Here is a 20,808-nt window from a genome sequence, read left to right as displayed (position 1 = left end):
ATCTTCTTCTGTGATTACACGATACATAAATGCACTTATACAGCAGACCAGCACAGCTGAGTACCTGCCAAAAGATGTGGAGCCGGGCTCATGCCTGAGGACCAGAAGAAAGGATAGGACACACATACGCAAACTGACTCAGCCTGCGCTGTGTCCAGCTATGGCATCACGTCACCGCACCAGCAGTGACAGGTCCACTCCAGGATGGGGATTCCTGCACTGGATTCCCCTCTACGCATCTGTGCATCACTTAGGGCATGACTATACCGGGGGGCGTGGCAGACAGCTAGCAGCTCCCCCAGCTGCACTTCAAACAAGCCAGAAGCAAGTGTTGTGGTCTGAAGGCACAGACCATCATCGGTGTCATGCTGGTGTATACATACCCCATGGTATAGGCTGCCAAGCTGCCTTTGCCATGGCTCTAATAGCTCATGCACCTGAGCTAAGCTCAGACACATCCTTAGCACTTCAGAAGAGCGTACCTCCTCCTGCCTTTATTTTCAGGCAATGTTCTATGTTTTCCAGTGCAATTATCTCCTAAAACAAAAAACTAAAACAACAATAACAAAAAAAACCCAATTAACAAAACCCCCACAACTCAAAATTCTCTTTATCTGTCTCTTGAAACTGCATTAGATATCCTTACCAAACTAATTTTGCACCAGAATCCGAAGGATTTGCAATAACACAAAGAAAAATTCACTTTTGGCTGGCCTTTGGCACATTAGTGAGATGCAGAAACTATTGTGTTGCATTTTTTGTAGAAACTCCCTCCTGGATTCGTTTCACTGCTCACTGCCAGAGCTCCTCATCAGTTGACCCGTACTCCCACTGTCATGCCACCTCTTGCTAAAAGCACGCCCACCTTGCTGCAAAATTGTTTCTGCTGGTTTTGTTTCAGCTCTGGGAAAACAGCAGGTTTAACAAAAACCACTGCTCTGACAAAATAGAAGTCCCCAAGGACGCAAAAAGCCTGGTGTGCTGGAGATCTCTGGCACCAAATGCTGAGAGAAGGACAGCCCCAGGGACTGGGAAAGGGTAAGGAAGCTCCCTCCCCATCACAGCTGTATGGGATATGAGTTACCACAGCATTTCTTTTGGCAGTTTTATGCAAAACTCTGAATAACCTGTTCCAGGGAGGGACAACTCCTGACCTTAGCCTCTGCTTGCATCAGTTTATATTCATTTAACATTTTCAAGGTTATCTTTGCTTAGCAAAGGTTGCAGAGCAACTTTTTTTTTTTTTTAACTAATAGAATGTGGAAAATACTATTTTCATTTATAGCCACAAGTGAGCATCAGACCCAGTCTAGCTACAGCTGAGACCAGACTACTTACACTACTTTAAAACTGAAATGGGGACTATGAACCTAAACACAAGTGTTAACTTCGCTCTGGACTTGCAGGTGTTCTCTCTGGGAAGAAATTCCTTTTGCTTGAACAGGGACCTCAACCAGCAGTGTACCAGTTAGTGTGCCCCTACCAGTTGTCCATGCCTTCTAAATACATGGGGGAAAGTGGATGCTTACATAGACAAAAATGTAAGCTGCTGAATATAGAAAAACATAGACATGATATGCTCTACCTTCTACTCGAGATCAAATCCCTCTCTATTCCAAATCTTTACATATTTTTATTTTTAAATAAATTATACATATGTATTTATTTCCACATTGATGGAATTCACCACTTACTCAGAGAACTGAGTGCAAGGCATCTCACAGCTCCCTCCCGAAGGAGGGCAGCTCAGGAATCCTTTATTTTTAGGGACAGCATCCTGGCTTCTGAAAGGCCACTAAGGGAGCAAATTCATGAGTCTGATGACCTCTGTGTGGCAAAGCTTCTCTAAAGCAATACCAGTACCTGAAGCCGTTTAAACATTTCACAGATTTGCTTCATACCTCCATGACTAGTACAATACCTGAGTGAGCTGAAGTGCTGCTAAGGCTCCTGGTCCCGCACAGCTTGGTGTCCAAGGCTGAAGGTCCATCTGGAACCCCAGCCCATGACCCTGCCTTGCTGCGCTTCCTGCCCATTCCCAGTGAGCGGGCAGCTTTCCTCTTGGTGGCTCAGGTGGGCATGTACAGGACATGGAGAAGAGCACAGCCAGGAAACGCACATTCATTGGAAATAAAGAGGGAATGACAAGTAGATACCCGAGCATGCCCTTGTAGACGACTCCTGCATGCAGACAATGGGTCTCCCATACCTCAGTATCTGTTACGGTTGAGCTGGGAGACTATATTGTCTTTGTAACTGTTCCTCTACAGGAGGTAGTTTTACTTGGTAAAACAACAAAGATAATGAAAGTTAAAGTTGAAACTCTCTGAGATTTCTAGGGGTGGTGGTGGACTTCCTGCCCTTTGAAAGAATTAATCTGTCTTTTAGCATACCAACGCTTTCCTGTTGCATTTCTACCTCAAAAGTTTCAGATTCACCCTGAGCACCTGCAGGTGTGTCCATCCATCTGTCTCCCTCCTTCTATTTCAAGCATGAGATTTGTCACAAGTTTTTTGATGTCACGCACCCATTCTGGCCTTATGGCATCGTGGTGGAGTCTGAAAAATGACAGCTGCAAGATCAGGGTTAAATACAATTTCCTCTCCCTTCACCTGTTTTCCACTATCTGTTTGCACGGTGCTCAGGTTATTAATGGAACTGACATCCCGGCACAACTGAGTGAGCAGTAGCAGCAGCCAGATAACAAGGGAGAAGATGACAGCAGCGATCTAACCCCAGAGATAAGAGATAAGCAAACACGCCATGGCTATTAGTTTCAACTCTGGCCAATGGAGAAGAACATCTCCCGCCGTTACTGAACAGGAAAGCCCAGTCCTCCTGAGAAGGTTAAATTAAATTCAGAATGTGAGAGAGATTATTCTTTGAGTTCAAAAATTAAAGTTTGTGAGGAGAAATAAACATTTGACTTCAAAAAAAAAAAAGTGTTGTTGATCTGATGAAAAATGAAGACCTGTTTTCATTCAGAAAAAAGCATGGAACACTTTCACACCAGAATGTACCTTGCATTCTCTGTATCTTCCACGTGAAAATTGTTATCCTAAACATTGGCATTTCCCAAACAGCTATCTCAGGGATGGTGTGGGAGTGGTAGCTTCAGTGTCCTGACCAAATTCCAAACTAGCAAAGAAAAGCAAACTTTTCAAATCCCCTATATCTTTTCTGAGCTGCACAGCATCTGCTTTACTTCCTGCTTTCTATCGAGTTGTCACCTTCTCTTTACATGTCCACACACAGAGTCGGATAAAGATGAGTTACACCATGAAGATAAGCTCCTGGTGATACATTTAATGCCCGAGAGAACTGCAGACATGTAGGAAAAGAGTTAAAATGTGACTCTGCCTCTTCTGGACTCCAACCCATGTTTCAACTTTATCAGGAGACCTGCTCATTGCTCCCTGCAATGCAACTGCTACAATACAGGCAGGACATTACATTTTCGCATCCAAGAACTAGTCCAGTCAGAGACTACCCTCATTTCAGAAAGTTTACTTCCACAAAGGAAAAGTGTGGCCAAAGTTCAATTGGCACTAAGCACAAGTATGCTGTCCAGTTTAGAAATGACAAGGTTGTTTCAAGAAGATCTGAACAAAACTTGTAAACCCAGTAAATTTGGAAGTCTGCAGTCACCCCCATTGGCTTTTGAACAGGAATGAAGTGCCTAAATGCAATTACAGCCTTTGGAAATTCCTCCCTCTTTTCCTAGTTCTGAAGCGAGTTTGGCAGCTTGTTAGTGCCCTGAAGCAGTCTTACACTTTGTGAAGTTCTCCGAGCTCCTTGAAACAAAGATATAAAGTCATCCTAAAAGAACCATTAAAAGGTGTCTTGGGATCTTTGGTTTCGAAACTCCACCCCCCTCTTTTACAAAGTGTTGTTCTGTCAGCCTCGTGCTGGCCTTCATTCCAGAAAAAGCCCACATGACATATGGCAGGTGTTGAGACTCAGGGCTAGTTTCTCTGTCGCATTTTTTCATTATTTTACATAGGATGGGTCCACAGATCCCAGAAGGCACAAAAGGCATTTTTTATTTTTGCATTGGATGATTTTTCATCTTTGTGCAAAATTAGCATGGCATTAAGCAAGATTAATTTCAGCTGCTGAAGCTGTGGCATCTGGCCTTTTTATCTGGGTATACCTCAGATCTTCATGAAAAGTTATTTTTCAGAACTGTATCTAGTGCACGCCCTGGACAGTCTATCTGAACAAACGCAGGAGGCTCCATACTCCCTGGATGTATTGCAGTGCCAGGGTTATACATAAGCAGGAGTGGGCACCAGAATAGAACAGACAATGATGATTCTCTGGTTTCACCACGACAAGAAGGTAGGGGGAGAAGGTGACCTTTTCCAGACAAGCAAAAGGAGATGCTTTCTCACACAGAGCACAGTGAGGCGATGGAACTCATTGCCATGGGAAGCTGTGGACGATAAAAACTGTCTTGGGTTCAAAAAGTCATTAGACAAATTCACAGCACAAAAATATGAATAAATACAAAGACACCACTTCTGGCTCAGGAAGCAACTGAGCTGCAGATTGTCAGAGGCCAGGAGAGGATAGCAGGAATGTATCCCTTTATGCTTGCCCTGTCCTTATGTTCCTCTCTAAACATCTGCTACTGTTTGGCCACTGTCCGAGCCAGACATTGGACCTCTGGTCTGAGCAGTATGTCTGTCATGTTCATAGTGAAATCACCCAAATGTGAAGAGAGAGAGACCACAGAGAACTGGGAAAGATGGCAGGGGCTCAGCTAATTGACTGGAGGGCTGGATACAGCCAGTAAGTTCCAGCTAGAGAAGCGAATGGCTTCAGTGGGATAACCCATGGACACCTATCTCATTTAAAGTACCTATACTTTGTTAAATAGGGGCTTGTACAGATGGCTCTTGATTTCCTACGGGCTATTGGCCAAAATTGCACTGCATTATCTAGGGAGGTTTGCTCTAGGTCTCTGAAGCAGGAGGACAAACCCCATAGGGTAAACAAAGTTACCTAACACTGCCTGAGAGAGACACCAATAGCTAGGCACTGTCCTCATATTTTCCTGTGGTTCTCTTGCCTTGGTCTTCAGACTCAGAGAGATGCGAAGAAAACAAGTGTTGCGCATACGACTTCCTTAGAGAGGAATAAAGCCAAGCCGCAGGCAAGAAATGATTGCACAGTGACCTTGGGATTTGTGCTCCATGACCTAAAGAGGTTAATAATGTTACAGAAAAAGCCCAATTTATTAGAGAAAAACAAGCTTTTTTTGGCTTATCATCCCCAATTTAAAAATAGTCCTGCAAAGCAAAAGAATAACTTTCTACAATACAGGCTATTATACAAGAGATTTAAAAACTTTCAGAAAACACCCATTTGTGTAAAGGTCTCTTTTTCAAGCCTCCAGTTAAACCCAAGAACAAAGGGCATTTCAGGAAGGAAAAAAAGTGATTAATAAAATAATGGCTCCTGCCCAGGAAAGAGAATAATTTTACATCTCAGTGATGATCTTCCACTGAATTATGCTTTGAAGAGCAGCAGCAATAAATTACCGTTTTAAAGATGAGAGCCCTGATCACACAAGTCATGTCAATGGAGTTTCAGTTGCGGGTTCTCCCTTTTCCCTGTGGCCCACCCTTACAAAATGCAGCTGTCAATACCATTTGGCTGATATAGCAGGCTGCAATCCGCACCTTCATTGTGAGGGAAACAAAATGCTCTCCTCTCTCCCCTCTCCTCCTCATATGCCATCCTTCTCAGGGGCTGTAAGGTGGCCCAGAGCTCACCGGGTGCCTGGGCAGACGACGAGGGATTTTTCTGCATGGCTTCTGTAACTCGCAGCCCAAGCGCTTGGAGTCTCTTGCCAGACACAGCCTTGAAGCTGCACTCATGTTAATAATTTCTCTGTTCTTCAAACGAGGGCAAAATTTAATGAACTTTACAAAAGAGAGAGGCTAAAAGGGCAAGAAGAGGAACCTTCTGCTTTTTTTTTTTTTGTTTTTAAAATCAGAGCTCTCCGTTGAAAATTCGGGAGGTTGAGAAGCATAGTTTAAGCAAATTTCAGATGACAGTCAAATACAAAGCAATAAAGCAAGGCTCACACAGAGCAGAGGAGGAAGGACAGGGTAGAGAACAGAGCATCACAGCACAGAGCCGAATGCTCCTCTCCGACTCGGAGCTCCTTTGGAAGCAGCATGAGCTCCATCCAGAGAGCTAGGTGAGAACTGCACGTGAAGACACACCGAGTCACCTAGCCCTGTTAAAATCTTTCTTTGCAAGACTGGCTTTCAGGCGGTCTGGTTTAAATCCATGTTTCAATCACAGAAAGAGAGGACTGGAGGGAGGAGAGAAGGAAATTATTTGATGTTATCTCATTATACTGTTTTGTTATAGAGGGAAAGTCAAACCTTAACTCCAAAGTACACAAGGGCTAAAAGGGTGATTCTCAGAAATGAAGGCTGCAAGACATTTGTTCCTTATGTCACATGGACTCGTTGATTTGATCCTTTTAACATGGTTTGGGCTCATCATATTAGTAGTGTCCCCTCTGTGTAACTTAAAACAAAAGAACGGACACAGAGTCACCCACGGAGAAACGTTTCAGTGATTAGATAGAGCTGACTGTCTGCCTAAAGCAAAATTCAAGCATCGATTCTACCATAGGGCCTTTTGTAAGTCCTTCGGAGGTCAATGGTCCCTTTGATTGCAAAGCATCAGGCTGACAGCAAGGTATACAAGTTTGGCCTCAGCCAAGTGCATGAGAAAGGTGGGCATCAGTCAGAAAACAGGCAGCAGAACGCACACAAAACAGCGAGTATCCAAATCAGGGAGAGGATTTGAGTTAATTCTCTTTCAAGCCTGCCAAGTCATTTGCATTACAGTGTTGTCATCTAAAGATATAATCACATAAGGAACAGAAGAGTAGTCTGAGATGAGATGTTTTTCTAGGAAAGCTCTCCGTGCTCACAGTCCAGACATCCACATTGACCTTGTTGTTCTTTCAGGAAGTGAGTAAAAATTTTGTTAGTGACCTGAATACGCCTGAAGTTCACGAAAAGGCTAATGACACATTAAATGGATCATATGGAGTAGGCCCAGTAAACAAAAACCACCAGGTTTCTACAGTTCCTTTCTTCATAGAGCATTTGAAGAATTCAAGAATGCGATGAGATGAAAAATACAGAGGAAAAGCAAAATACGTGAATTACAGTCATTCCCAAGAAGCTTGTGGTTCATATAGGCAGGAGCTCTACTCTGCATTGCTATAAGGGACAATGTTACAGCTAGTGATGAAGACATAAAAGACTAAGACATTCTTTACCTAACTAGTAACTTCCTTTCTTTACTTAATTGATAATGGAAGAATAGAATAGAACATAGACTATAGAATACACAATATTGCATTTGGAAAGGACCTATAATGATCATCTAGTCCAACTGCCTGACCATTTATGGGCTAACCAAAATTTATAGCATGTTATCAAGGGCATTGTCCAAATGCCTCTTAGTCACTGACAGGCTTGGGGCATCGATCACCTCTCTAAGAAGCCTGTTCCAGTGTTTGACCATGCTCTCGGTAAAGAAATGTTTCCTAGTGTCAAGTCTGAACCTCCCCTGGCCTACCTTTGAACGATTCCCATGCATCCTGGCACTGGATACAAGGGAGAAGAGCTCAGCACCTCCCTCTCCACTTCCCCTCCTCAGGAAGCTGCAGAGAGCAATGAGGTCACCTCTTGGCCTCCTTTTCTCCAAACTAGACAAACCCCAATTCTTAGCTGCTCCTCAAAGGACATGCCTTCCAGCCCTTTCACCAGCTTTGCTGTCCTCCTCTGGATGCATTCAGGCACCTTCACATCCTTCCTAAATGGTGGGCTCCAGAACTGCATGCAGTACTCCAGGTGAAGCCGCACCAGTGCTGAATAGAGCAGGATAATCCTGTCTTTTGACCGGCTACTTATGGTGGGTTTGATGCACCCCACGATGCGGTTTGCCCTTTGGGTTGACAGGGCACACTGCTGACTCATATTGATCCTGCTGACGAGCAGCACCCCCAGATCCCTTTCTGTAGGGCTGCTTTCCAGCCACTCCCAATTTATACTTGTGTCCAGCATTACTCCATCCCAGGTGCAGAATCCGATATTTGGACTTGTTAAATTTCATCCCACCAATCATTTCCCAGTGGTCCAACCTGTCTAGATCCTTCTGCAAGGCCTCTTGTCCCTTCAGAGAGTCAACAGCACCTCCCAGTTTAGTGTTGTCAGCAAACTTGCTAATGGCGCATTCAACTCCAGCATCCAGATCATTGATAAAAATACTGAACAGAATTGGCCTTAGGATTGAGCCCTGAGGAACACTGCTGGGGACCAGTCGCCAGCCAGATGTAGCCCCATTGACTACAATCCTTTGAGCCCTAATGTTTGGCCAGTTCTTCACTCAGCATCCCATGTACCTGTTCATCTCCCAGTTGGACAACTTGTCCAGAAGGATGCTGTGAGGGACAGCATAGAATCATCAAATAGAATCATAGTATCCAAAGCCTTACTAAATTCCAGAAAAACTACATCCACTGTCTTCCCTTCATCCACTAGGCAGGTGACCTTATTGTAGAAGGATATCAGATTAATAATGCAGTAGATGCCATATTTTGTTCTGGAAATAGGAACAAGCAGAAGATGCTCACATAGGACTGCAACTTATTTCCAAGCAGAACATCCTACCCTAATAAAAAAAAAAATACCACGGAGGTGTTAGTAACCACAGAGAACTAGAACAGTTTTATATGTTATTGGGCTCAGCCCAGCAATCATTGGCTAAAATACTATGGTTTGCTTACACAGAAGATCAAAGCAGAGTCCTTTCTGGCCTTTGTCTGAAAGAAGCATCCCACTTCAGCATCCCCTGTGCTCTGTCATAACACTAGTTTCTATTTTGATAGTGGTCAAAAATGAAGAGTAAACCTGAGAAGACCCCCAGGACAATACAACTTGATCTTCAATTCAAGAACAAACTGAGCTCTTTCCTAAATTGTGACATCCATGGCACTTGCACTGTCCTTACAGATGTGGCTGACACTTATTGATGAAGAAATGTCACTTTTACGGATCTATATAATAAAGTAATAAAGTAATATAATAATACTGGGTGGTTTTTTTTTTAAACACCCAAACAATCCCCACTTCAAATTTCCTGTTGTCTGTGCTACTTTATTAAAGTGTAATTATTAAAAAAGTGACAGCATAATGTGCTGGGCTCATGAGATTTAATTGGAAAAGAGTAACAGATTTTGAAGGTTCTGTTGTATTATAAATCCTAGATTTCCCCAGGGAATTATCTGACCATACATTTAATGAATCTATTTCTTGAATTAAAAACATGCCTATTCAAATGTCTCAGGATAAATCCAATATCTATCATTAGTAACAAATAGCATTTAATAAACATGCACAAACTCCAAGTCTTGAAATCTACCAAAATGTCTCTCTAGACTCTTTCCTTCTAGCCAAGCAGCAATTTCGGTGAATTTGAACTTAAACATAGTCATAAGTCCTACTGCATAATTGTTGCTGCAATTTCTAAGTCATTACTTAACACTTGTGTCTCACAAGCTTGACCTTGTTCCTGTGCCAGTAAACTATAAAATTGTTGTTCAAGTCAGTGAGAATGGATTTAAACCATTTGCTATTCATAGTACTATGGCTTGTAGTATTATTTTTATTGTACTGCTTGAATTTAGTTTGTCATGCATTGTTCGGCCCAGACTCACCGCATTAACGTCAGAAACTTCAGGAGATGCCTAAATCGTGAGCAAAGTGCCATAAGCTTCCTAAATGTGTCAAAAGAGGGAAACAGGCACCTCTATCTACAAAAGACCTAACCTACCTTCTGAACAAAACTCTCCCTAAACTGGGAAAGGGAGAGCTTTTTAGGGAGTTTATTAGTTTGTGGCAATGTTTGTATTGTTTCTCGGCTGAAAGGCAGGTCGCAAATTTTGAACAAAATGGTTAAGCAGATTGTTTGCTAGAAAAATCAACATCAGACTTGCATATGCCTGTAAAGGAATATAGAAATATCTCAATTAAGGAAATAATTAGAAAATCTTCCTGCTCTTATTTTGCACCAAATTTGTCAAATATCTAAATTACAGGTACTTTTATTTCTAAGGGTATTTCTAGCAAAAAACCAAGGGTAACAGCCAGGAAGAAGTAATAACTGCTGTCCATTTACCATGAGGTTAGCAGGAAATAAATGGCATCTTACTATTGTTCTCTTGCTACAGAGTTTGTTGGTGCATTTATGCAGCTCTGTTTCATTTGCACATCTGTGAAGAGCACTGCTGTATAAAATGTAAATGGGCTGTGTATGGAATTTAAAACTTTCCAACGATAAAATGTCTCAACAGCCTTTCCATCAGAATTACCAAAAAACTTTGAAGTCCGTGTTTGTTTTTAAATCAAAACACCTCTATTTTTATTCAAGCACAGAGAGTAGGAACAGTTCAGCTGCACTTGCATGTCAGTTTATTCAAAGAGGGTGTTTACCAATTCACTCATATCCCACTGCCTCAACAAATAAGGGCACAGTCCTACACATTGACCTCCACTCTTCTTTGTTTACGCCTCTTCCAACTGAGCTCTGCATTTGGACAAGCTCCCTTTCCACATACCGCGTGCTGTAAACATGGGAATAGAGTGAAAAGGGAGCTTTGAGTAACTCCTCCTGCCTTCACCTCTACCTCCTGCATTTTATTGTCGCTCCATCTGAAAGTAACCAGGACCAGTAATGCCATCCTGGATCGTGACACTTCACAATTGGCATTATTTTATCAGTACATGGGTGTTCAGCTGGGATGGTCATTGCACTCCTGGAAAATGGCTTTCAAGTTAGGCCTCCCACAACCACATTGGAGAAGGTATAAGACCTGTCCTATTCTCATATATCCTTCTAGGCTGGACCCTCCATCTTCACACCGAACACCCAGATGTTTTAGACACCATTTTCTGTTTGTAGGCTGGAGTGCCCCTGACATCCCAATCAAGATGAAGATGTTGTCAAGATAAGCCACTGTACAGGCAAATCTGAAATGAGCTCACAGCCTACATCAGTCAGAGCCAGACGGGGAAAGATGAAGGCAAGGGAGGAAGAACAAGGTAACAAAAATCAGTTCAGCAGAGAAGCAGGAGCTCAGATGGCTCAGCTTCTAGCAAAACAAATGTGGCACATGTCCCTTCACAAACAAAACAATGGGTAATTAACTGGAACAGCAAGTACAGTCCATGACATTCTGTTCTCACTCAAGTCAAATCTTCACCGTAATAGGATTTTACCCATTCGACATTTATATTTGTTACCTTCTCATAAGCTTTTCTTTTTGTTTCAGAGTCCATCCAGTCGTTTTCCTTTTCCAACATGTCAATAAAAGCCCAGCGAATTCCTTCAGTCAGCTCCTCCATCTGCAAAACATTTAGCAAACCTCTCCCCAGTAAAATATGTCATGGCAGAATCATTATAAAAAAAGGTTTGGTGTATGCAGGAGCAATGGATTTCATTAGACCATGAATGATGCCAAATCAGACAGTATCTGATGTTCTTTCTTGAAGGCTGATTTCTTCTTTCTCTGACCTCAGACACTTCCTCTGAAAATAAGTTTCTCCATTTTCTTTTCCTTCACTTGTACCACACAACCTGTTAATTGCTGATCCTTTCACGTCACAATTGCGAGAATGTCTGTCTTGAAATCATAAAAAATACTGGGACATTTGCAGTGATTTGGGGAGATTTCAGACCATTTGGTTCTAGATCACTAGCCCATGCAGAAGAAGGAGCCAGCTGCAAGGCATTTGCACAAATAAAGCCTTTTCTGCAGAGAGCATCTGCAGCCCCGTTTGGTTTATGTCAGGCTGACACACACCTTATTAATACTGCCAAAAGGACTGAATTTGGGCTGACAGTATCACGGTCCAAATGGAAAGCAGTATGCAGGTATTTAGCCTGTATTTAGCTGTATTTGTGAAGTACTCCTAACCTTCGCCTACTGCAGGGATAGAGGCCATGGCTCACGACACTGAGCAGCCTTACCTCTTTCTGTGGTCTTGAACCACCAGTGACAGCTTGCATCTGTGCAAAGCTAGGAAAAACCACAACCATTTTAGCCTGGCTGCTTCTTCAGACAAAGCCATAAGCATATCGCAAGCAAGAAAAAAAAAAATAAATAATAGGGGGGAAAAAAACCAAAACTGAAATGACAGAAAACAAGAAATCTAATGGCTAAGCATTATATCAGTCTAAAGAGCAAAAACATCCTAATGCCCATGCATCCGACTAGCAGCACAGAGCAGGACGGCGTACGCAATCAGTTGCTTCTGTTTCTATCAGTAGATGAACCTGGTGGCAGCTAGCCACTGAGAATACTGTGAGAGTGAGGCAATTCGGGGGATACAGCCATCGCTGGAGTCCTTTAGCACAGACCAAACCAGAGTTGAGATAGCACAAGACATGACAGATAATCGTTACGTGAAGACTTATTGGATCTTCGTGTTATCAGTTACGTTACATTTAAAAATAACGAAAATGTCAAGTACTGGAGATTTATGTAATTATATTCTGTAGATCTGGTAGCTCTGAAATGTCATTAAAAGTGGGGACTAAACCCTGGAAAGTAATGTTACCTTTAGCTAAATTGCCATTTATGGATCAGATGTATATCTTAATCTGGAACTGTTATTTATTTGTGGCGGAGACAGACAAAACACAGCAAAGATCCTTTGATCATTCATTTTTCCCTACCCTTTTCAAAAAATATTTTCTTATTTTTAGAGACAATATGGAACAACTGGAACAGGTCTAGCATTAAATATGACTAAACATTCAACATTCACAGTAAACTGCATCCCAGGGAATAGGGTAACTTAAAGATATTGATGACAGAGCACTGACTCAATTAACTTAGTGCACTAATGAGGTGAACTCCCTGTATTTGGAGGTTACAAGTTCAAACTCAAGCTCTGCAGCTGGACCCTGGTGTATACTTAGGCTTTATGCACCAGCTGTAGCTGCGGGGGGCAGGGGGAGAAATCTATTCCTGCTATCAAAGTTATTACTGAAACTGCTCAGGCATAGCTCTAAGAAACACTGCAGGCACTCTGGGTTAGAAACAGCGCTATATTTAGACACAAATAATGTCTTTCTTGATAAAAGGAGAAAAATATCTACGGTATGAAACACCAGTGACAAAACACAGGGGAAAAAGAATCCTTATTATCCATAACTCAGGATTTGCTTATCATAGACAGATATATGCTACAAGCAAGGAAAAAAACCCCAAATCTGTACAAATAAGAGTGCTTTTCTCAAGTGCTTTCTTACTGCTTAAGAATAGAACTGAAAACAGTTAAAATGAAAATGATAACACCACAAATGACTAACTTGAAAAGCACACTTCCAAATGGATTGCAAGAAATTTCACCTGCATCTAATTTTAATCCCTATGGGCAGTTCACTATAAGTCTGAATCTTGTGATCTACACTATAAATTTTATATGCATTTCTTACTTCAGCTGCTACTGTGAATCCAGATAATTTTTCAAAGATTTGGTCTGAAAGGAATTTGCATGCTAAGAAATATTTTAATTAGCTCACATTTCAACAGAAAGCCATTCTCTACTCTATCAGCTTCTCATAATTTTCCATCACATTTACAAGCATGAAAACATATTCGTCCCCTCCATAAGGTGTACATTTCTTATAGTACTTCTCTTCCCAGTTACCCTGCGCAGAGGTCATACTGTATAATATCCCAGAAATATTTTTGCCACTAAATTGCCAAACAGCACATTACAAACTTGATCAAGAATCAGGGCATTGAAAAGCTGGATCTCAGAGAAGAAGCTCCAGCTGAAGCCAAGTAGCAAAAGAAATGCAGAACCTGAGAGGGAAACACACGTCATAAAAATTTGGACAAGCCAAATCAGTGTTGGTCTGTCAAAAATGGAGTTCTTCCCTGAAAAAACAGTCAAAGGAGATAAAGTCAAACAGACAAACTCAGGCTACTGAGCCAGGGCTGTGCAGGACTATGACAGAGCTGTCGCTCCCAGCACAGGATGCTATTTCACGTTTCCTAAATGGTTGTGCCTCTCCTGCACTGAGAGCTAAGTTCAATGACTAAATTAGTTAATTTTAAACCGATTACTGTTGGAAAATCAATGGCTGGAAAAGCAGATATTGGAAAACCCTATAAAAAAATGAACTGAAAATAAGTCAAATTATTGTGAAGGGCAATTAATCATTTGAATATATCCTTAAGGGAAATGATAACGTAGCTATGTTTGAAGTTTTAAAATGAGAGTGAACATCTAGCTAAAAGTTATTCTCTGGACTCAGCAGTGTGGAAGAATACTTTCCTTCACTGTTGAGCAAAAAAGATTCAAATCACAAATATAAACTCTCACTACATGGTTCTAAGCATTCCTTCATTTGGGCCAGACATCAGTTACACTTTTCTTGCTTAGACTACAGTTGTAGCACAGTCAGCTTTAAAAGGGTAGCCCTGAAGCAGAGAGATCTTGACCAATTTTTTAACTAGTCAGTAAGAAATTTACTATGAAGTTACACTAACTGTGCTAAACCCATTTCTCATCGATACCCCTCGCTCTGTTCCTGCACAGCCTGGCTGTCATTATTGACACAAATTAATGGTGTTCAGCCTGTTTTTGATCTGGCTACATATCTGTCTGAAGGGTTCATATGGAAGAAATGGGCAGTGCCCAGGTGGACAGAAAGGTGACATTTCTTCAAATTTATTCCATTTTCTCCTTGTCTTTTTTTATTTTTTTAATTCAATTAAAGCATTTTTAAGAATCTTTTCCCTTTTAAACTTTAGTCTAACGTCAGAGGCAACTTGTGAGGAGGAAGCCGCTAATTCAAAGTTTCTAGACAGAGATCTCAGCAGACTCACCATCTCTTTCTTGTCTTCTTGAAAGTGGGCCTTCACAAACATCTTGCCCACAACATAGGGGAGCGCACTCTCAACGAGGTCCACGCATTTATCCCACTGAGGCAGCAAAGTTGTGGTTCCATGGATCACCTGTTGGCAGGTGCATGTAGTAGGTCATGACATCATGCTGTTTAAGGAGCACAAGTCTAAGGAGCACAAGTCTGCATCCACATACTGTACAGTCTAAAGCATATTTGTCAAATAGCTACCAAAAGGAAATAGTAATGATATTTTACAGTTATTTCTATTTTCTTCAAGTGCTATGACAAATCTTTTGAACTCCACAGAATAGCTATAAGATTTTAGACTTAGAAACAGTGCAATGGTAATGATTTAGAGAGGCTAGGCTTAGAGAGTTAGTTACAGGAAGGCATTCCCAAGTGCCAATTTTAGATTAATCTTGGTAGTCTTTCTGTGTTAAGTGGAGAGACACTTTCCTCTAGAAAATCCCTGCTCTGAAATATCTCCCAAAGAAGTTTTTCTCTCTCCACTGACTAGGTGAGAAGCCTAGGGAGATCATCCTCATGAAAATGAGGTCAGTTCTTATGAAACACCTCCTACAGAGCCCTCCGCTGTCATGAACTTAGCTGTCTAATGATGGCTAACATTGGTAGGTATGTGTCCGCACCTTTTTGCCATTTACCTGTCTGGTTACTCTTATCACAGCCTATTGCCTTCAGTCTCTTTGACAAACAGAATATTTTCAGGAGAAAACAGGTCTGAATCATCAAGAACACTGAATATATGTTTGTCCTCCCAAAATCTCACTCCATGTTATGGTAGAAAGATGTTGGTAGACCAGCTTGCACATTTTACTAAAGGAATGGTGGTTAAATAGTCACTTCCAGGCTCCGATAATGTCCCTGCACCACTATACACGAGCTTCAAAAGAGAAATAGTCAAGAATGGTCAACACACCAATGAACAAGGCGAAATAGAGCTCAAGCACATTGCTGCCTTGGTTTCTGTTTCTCACAGGAAGAATGTCGCTACTGTGGAGTCTTACCCAGTTAACATGACATTTTCTTGTCAAGGTAGAAGTTCATTTTTTTTTAAAAATACACACAACAAAATACGAGATGGCTCCATGTAAGCCATAGCAGTGCTGATTTAAGAAACTTTTGCTGTTTTCAGGGTCCAAAGAGTTCCCTTTCCACTTAAGGAACTTCTTAAGCTTTTCCACAGAGAACAAGCAAAATCCCAGTCCAATAGTTAACACCTGTCAGCTGTATAAAAGCACACTACAGTCAATACCAGACCAGGTCCGGCGGGATAGAATTTTGGCCTCTTACAGATTATACAAGCCTCTGAAGCACTAATCCAGCAGTTTCTGAGCCTCTTCTTTTTCCCAGTCTTCTCTTCCTCCTTTGAGCCCATGATTAAATTTATAGCAAAACTGAGAGGTTTGGATTTGTTGTTTTCCAATAGGAAAAGATTTCATTGGAAAATTCCGGAGTAGCCTAACCCTTAGCTATTGAAGGTCAGATATTTTGGTAGTTCAAAGATTGATTTTCTCCATCATATTGTCTGTAATTAAGCTTAATCAATGACTCATACTTAAATACACCAGTGAATTGCATTTTCAAACACTTTTTATTAATACTGTATGTGCACTAATAGATTTTCAATGACAGAGAGAACATTGCTTCTATAAGAAAACCACATTAGGCAAAGCAATACATAATAAGGTAATAGAGCCAAAAATAGAGACAAATTTGAAAATACACCCCTCTTCCAAATTCTTCAACACTCATCTATAACACAGCATTCAAAAAAAAAATTAAAAAAGAAGAAGAATAAAAAAGAGAGAAGAATATTTCTCTCCAGGATCCAAGTAACACCACAATGGAGCTTTTTCCTGATGCAGAGGAAGAAGGGGAGTCATGACATTAGTCACCAGAGCTTGAAATTCCTTCTGAAAGCTCTGACTACGCATCAGCCACAAAAGAGAGTCAGTAGACAGAGCTGGCTTTTAGACTGTGGCATGTTATTATTAAACATAATAATTACCATTATTTTGAGGGAGGCTTGACTGTAAGGAGGACAGAAAGGCAGCACAGCCTGAGAGACCAATAAAAATAGAGCTGAGAGGAATAGATTATATCTCACAGCTGGTTTATTGATATTTATGTTACAACAGCCAAGTTGAATTCCCTCAAAATGGTCCTCCTAATATTAATGTACCACTCTAAAACACAGTACTCCAGGTAGTAACCGTGACTATAAATAGCAGGTTTCAAGCCCTCCCATTCAATTCAGAGCTCCACAATAGAATTAACTGATCTCTTCCCCAGGTGCCACTGCATATTCGCAGGTCTCAAAGTGCCATTGCAGAGGAGCTGCTGATAGTTGCTGATGTGGTGGTAATCAAAGCACTTTCTCTAGAGTCAGCAGGTTTGTCCTATTTCTCAACCTGAAGTTTTTTGAAGCTTTGTCATGTCTTTTTCCCTCTCCTTGCAAAGAACTTAAGTGTCTTGAACCCAAGATTTCTACATGTAAGATGTAAAAGCCACCAATAGAAAATGAGGACCTGGTGAAAAAAATACTACGCTTATGACAGGTGAGGCTGGCTGAATTAATGAATGAATGAATAAAAGATATCCTTTTCTTTAAGGGTCACTGATTCATTTCATGGTCATGTCTTTTTAGTAATCATTCAATGTTTTCTTCACTTACCTGGCAAGAGGTTGGTGGGTCCTTTTTATGATCCCAAAGGACCCGTTTGCCATTAGTCCTCCAGCCTCTGACAGGACAAATCTGTTCAACAAAGCCTTTGCCTTGGACTCCGTCTCTCATGTCCTTTCTGCTGACCCATGAAGTTTGTTCCCCTGAGCCGTTTACTGCGCTTAACTTTAGCTATTAACTATTAGCTGTTGCTGTTTACTTAACTAACTCTCCATCTCCAGGTCCCAGGGGCAGATAACGGGAATGAGCTGCTGACTCACTGCCCTTATTGTGCTGTTCTTAAGTTTTCACAACCACTTACATGAAACCCTCGATGACGTTGTTAATAAGCACTGAATCAACTTGAATTAGATTTCTCCTTAAAGTCTGGAGAAAGTAACCAGAGAAGTGACAGCACCTAGTTACCATATCAAAACACACAGTATCCAAAGCTTGAAGTTTCCTTCCAGGATTTTTTCTGGCCATAAAATAACTTAATATAACTCAGTACTATGCTGCAGGCTGGCTGATGGCCAGCATCAATCTATTTTACCTGGCTAGCAAGGAATGTCCCAGGAGGGGACACACTTACAAACTTGCTGCTGTGGTTCTGACAGCCAGTTTCTCACATTTTTGCATGAAGAAAATGGCATCTTAACAAGCCTGATTTGAATATAACTTCAGAATTATAAGAGACTGCCTTTCCTGTGTAGTTTCCATCGAGCTACTGGAGTTTATTTTTAGTTATGTGATCAACTCAGAACTATTCCAGTACTAAAGGAAAGACATGACGGGTGCTTCAATTAGCGACCTGCATGCCTCACCAGGGCAGACAGAGCACCCACACCTCCTGCACCACATCAGTGGCAGCATCGTGCCAGCCTCCTGTTGTCATGGCGTCACCACACAGCTAATTTTCATAGTGACAAACAAAAAGTTCACCATCTAAACAAAAGCGGCTTGGAAACAAGACAAAGCACCTTTCAGTTTCAGTTTCATCCTTGGTTTGCTTAAAGAGCCCTCACGCTGCCCACAGAATTATCAGGGTAGCTTTCTATTCAGGGTTCACTTAACCAAATATATGTGTTTTACATAAATGCCTGTATTACTTAATAGATAATTAGCTCTGGTCCTCATAGCTTGGGACAGGGACTAACATCTTCTGGGGCTTCTGCAACCCCAAGCTGGAAGGCACCTCATCTGCTTCTCTGTGGAAAAGGCCGGTGTATGGATGTGCTAGAGCTCATGTAAAGCTGTTACTAGAGCATGGGAAAGGTTTAAGCAAGCTTAGAAAAGCTGAAATCTTAGCCTTCTGTTTTACCAGAGCTATAGTCACACATGAGTAAACAGTAGGTTTTTTTTCAAAAGCCTAGATTTTGGCCAAACAGGTTTGGCCTGCAGGAATAGCACAGGTCACAGCCTCGGCACGTAACTCAAAAACTTTCCAGCTTTCAATTTTCTGCATAAGACGACTAAGCTTTTTAAAGGGGAGGTCTCAAAAACTCATTAACATAATCTAAAAGATATTTTTCCTTAGTGTCATGTACAAGAATATGTATGTCTACTGAAAAAAGTTTCTTCAATAAATTTATCCAGCATGGAAAACATTTAATGTTTTGCAAAGGTATAAGCAACTATAAGGGAAACCAATAGTGTCAACACTAATACCATTGTAAACACTATAAAATGCTGTAAAAACTCTAACTTACCCGAGAAAATTCCAGCCACCGATACTGAAAACGTCTACTGAGGTTAAATAACCTTGAATAAACCATCCTCCACACCAGATAATTGGCAAGAGTCCTGTTAAATCAGACATATTTTTATCAGACATCTAAATGCATATGATGTACCTCAAAGCACTCACAGAAATATCTTTACAAACATTTCAACAACATTTCCACATGGTGGAAATTTCACCTTGAAAATTAATGAATGATGACCAAAATGATAAATCCCTATTACACAGAAGAATCTGTATGATTGCAGCCAGTCAATATGTAATTGCACCATGATAACCATCTTCTAGGGGATATTTATAACACGTCTATCTCCTAGTATGTCACTTTTAGGTAATGCTTTTTTCAAAAGGCAGTTTTCATTTTCCATAGAAGTTGCAAGAACTGTCATAATAATAGTTGCATAAAAGTTCTATCCAGAGATAAGAAAATAACTGATTTCTCCTGTAAATCAAAGTGAATGTTATCTCTCCTCATTAGTTGGGCACATAAATCATAACTATGAAACAGAACAGATAACAGTCCATCCCATATACACTATCCTTATCATACATATGTATCTTTCATTTGAAGTTATCAATATGCTTTTAAAAGTTCTTACTACTCACAGAGTTCTTAAAGTATTTCCACTCTTATTTTGCAGATGGATAATTGAAATACCAAAAAAAGAGAAGTCTCAGTAACAAGAATCTCATAAGAACTGAGGCTGAGAGATCCAGGAAGAACTTCTTTAAAATTCCCAGGAGACCTGACATCCATGCCCCTTTTCTAAAACTTCAAGCACTTCACTGGAGGATTTATCTAGTCTAGATTGAGGTCTCTCCATGCTCAGCAGTGGCTATATGAGGAAAAAGTGTATTGTGAAATACACAATTCAACTTCAAATAGTCACAAAACAAATCCAATAATGGCCTACATGTATTATTCTCAACTTTTCTTAGCCACGACGTATTTTTCAAGGATAGTCATTGCTCTAAAGCTATGGATATCCAAATGGTCTTTGTTCTACACTGGGATACACATAACATTTTGGGCAGGCCATAGACTTCTCTACAGGGAGGAAAATTGCTCCTTTGCAATCGAAGATGCTGTTATGGACAGTCTGAACGACTCTCCCAGCTCTAAAAATCCCATTTCTGCAATCTCCCATTGCCATAGGTGTGGAGCAGCGCAGCTGTTGCTACAGTGTCACTCCATTAGCTTCATTCACAGACACATCCCATACTGTTCCCTCCTCTGAATCGTAGCAGGTTATAAACACGCTTTGTGGGCGTGTTGTCTTCACAGCAGCATTTGCCTGAGCCGTAACTTGAGTTTTGCCTCTAACCAAGCTCCAGTCCACCCACATGAAGCCTCCAGCTCAAGATAAGTTGTTGCTGGAGTCTTACACTCTTGGTCACTCAGCCCAGGAGGTGATAATGG

At 41.1% G+C, this 20,808-nt stretch overlaps 1 protein-coding gene across 1 annotated transcript in view; it reads right to left on the bottom strand.

Annotated features, from left to right (window-relative positions):
* Positions 1-20,808, bottom strand: part of PHEX (phosphate regulating endopeptidase X-linked) — a 107,627-nt gene that overhangs the window by 45,448 nt on the left and 41,371 nt on the right. Inside the window, exons 10-12 of the mRNA XM_063343089.1 lie at positions 19,357-19,450; positions 14,945-15,073; positions 11,343-11,444 (exon numbers count right to left, since the gene is read on the bottom strand). Of these exons, the coding sequence (XP_063199159.1) occupies positions 11,343-11,444; positions 14,945-15,073; positions 19,357-19,450 (325 nt within the window). The remainder of the gene's footprint in view (positions 1-11,342; positions 11,445-14,944; positions 15,074-19,356; positions 19,451-20,808) is intronic.

This window comes from Chroicocephalus ridibundus, chromosome 1 (genome assembly GCF_963924245.1).
Source record: "Chroicocephalus ridibundus chromosome 1, bChrRid1.1, whole genome shotgun sequence".
Classification (NCBI taxonomy): Eukaryota; Metazoa; Chordata; class Aves; order Charadriiformes; family Laridae; genus Chroicocephalus; species Chroicocephalus ridibundus.
Note: the sequence above shows the minus strand (reverse complement) of the source record. Positions and strands in the feature narration are given on the sequence as shown.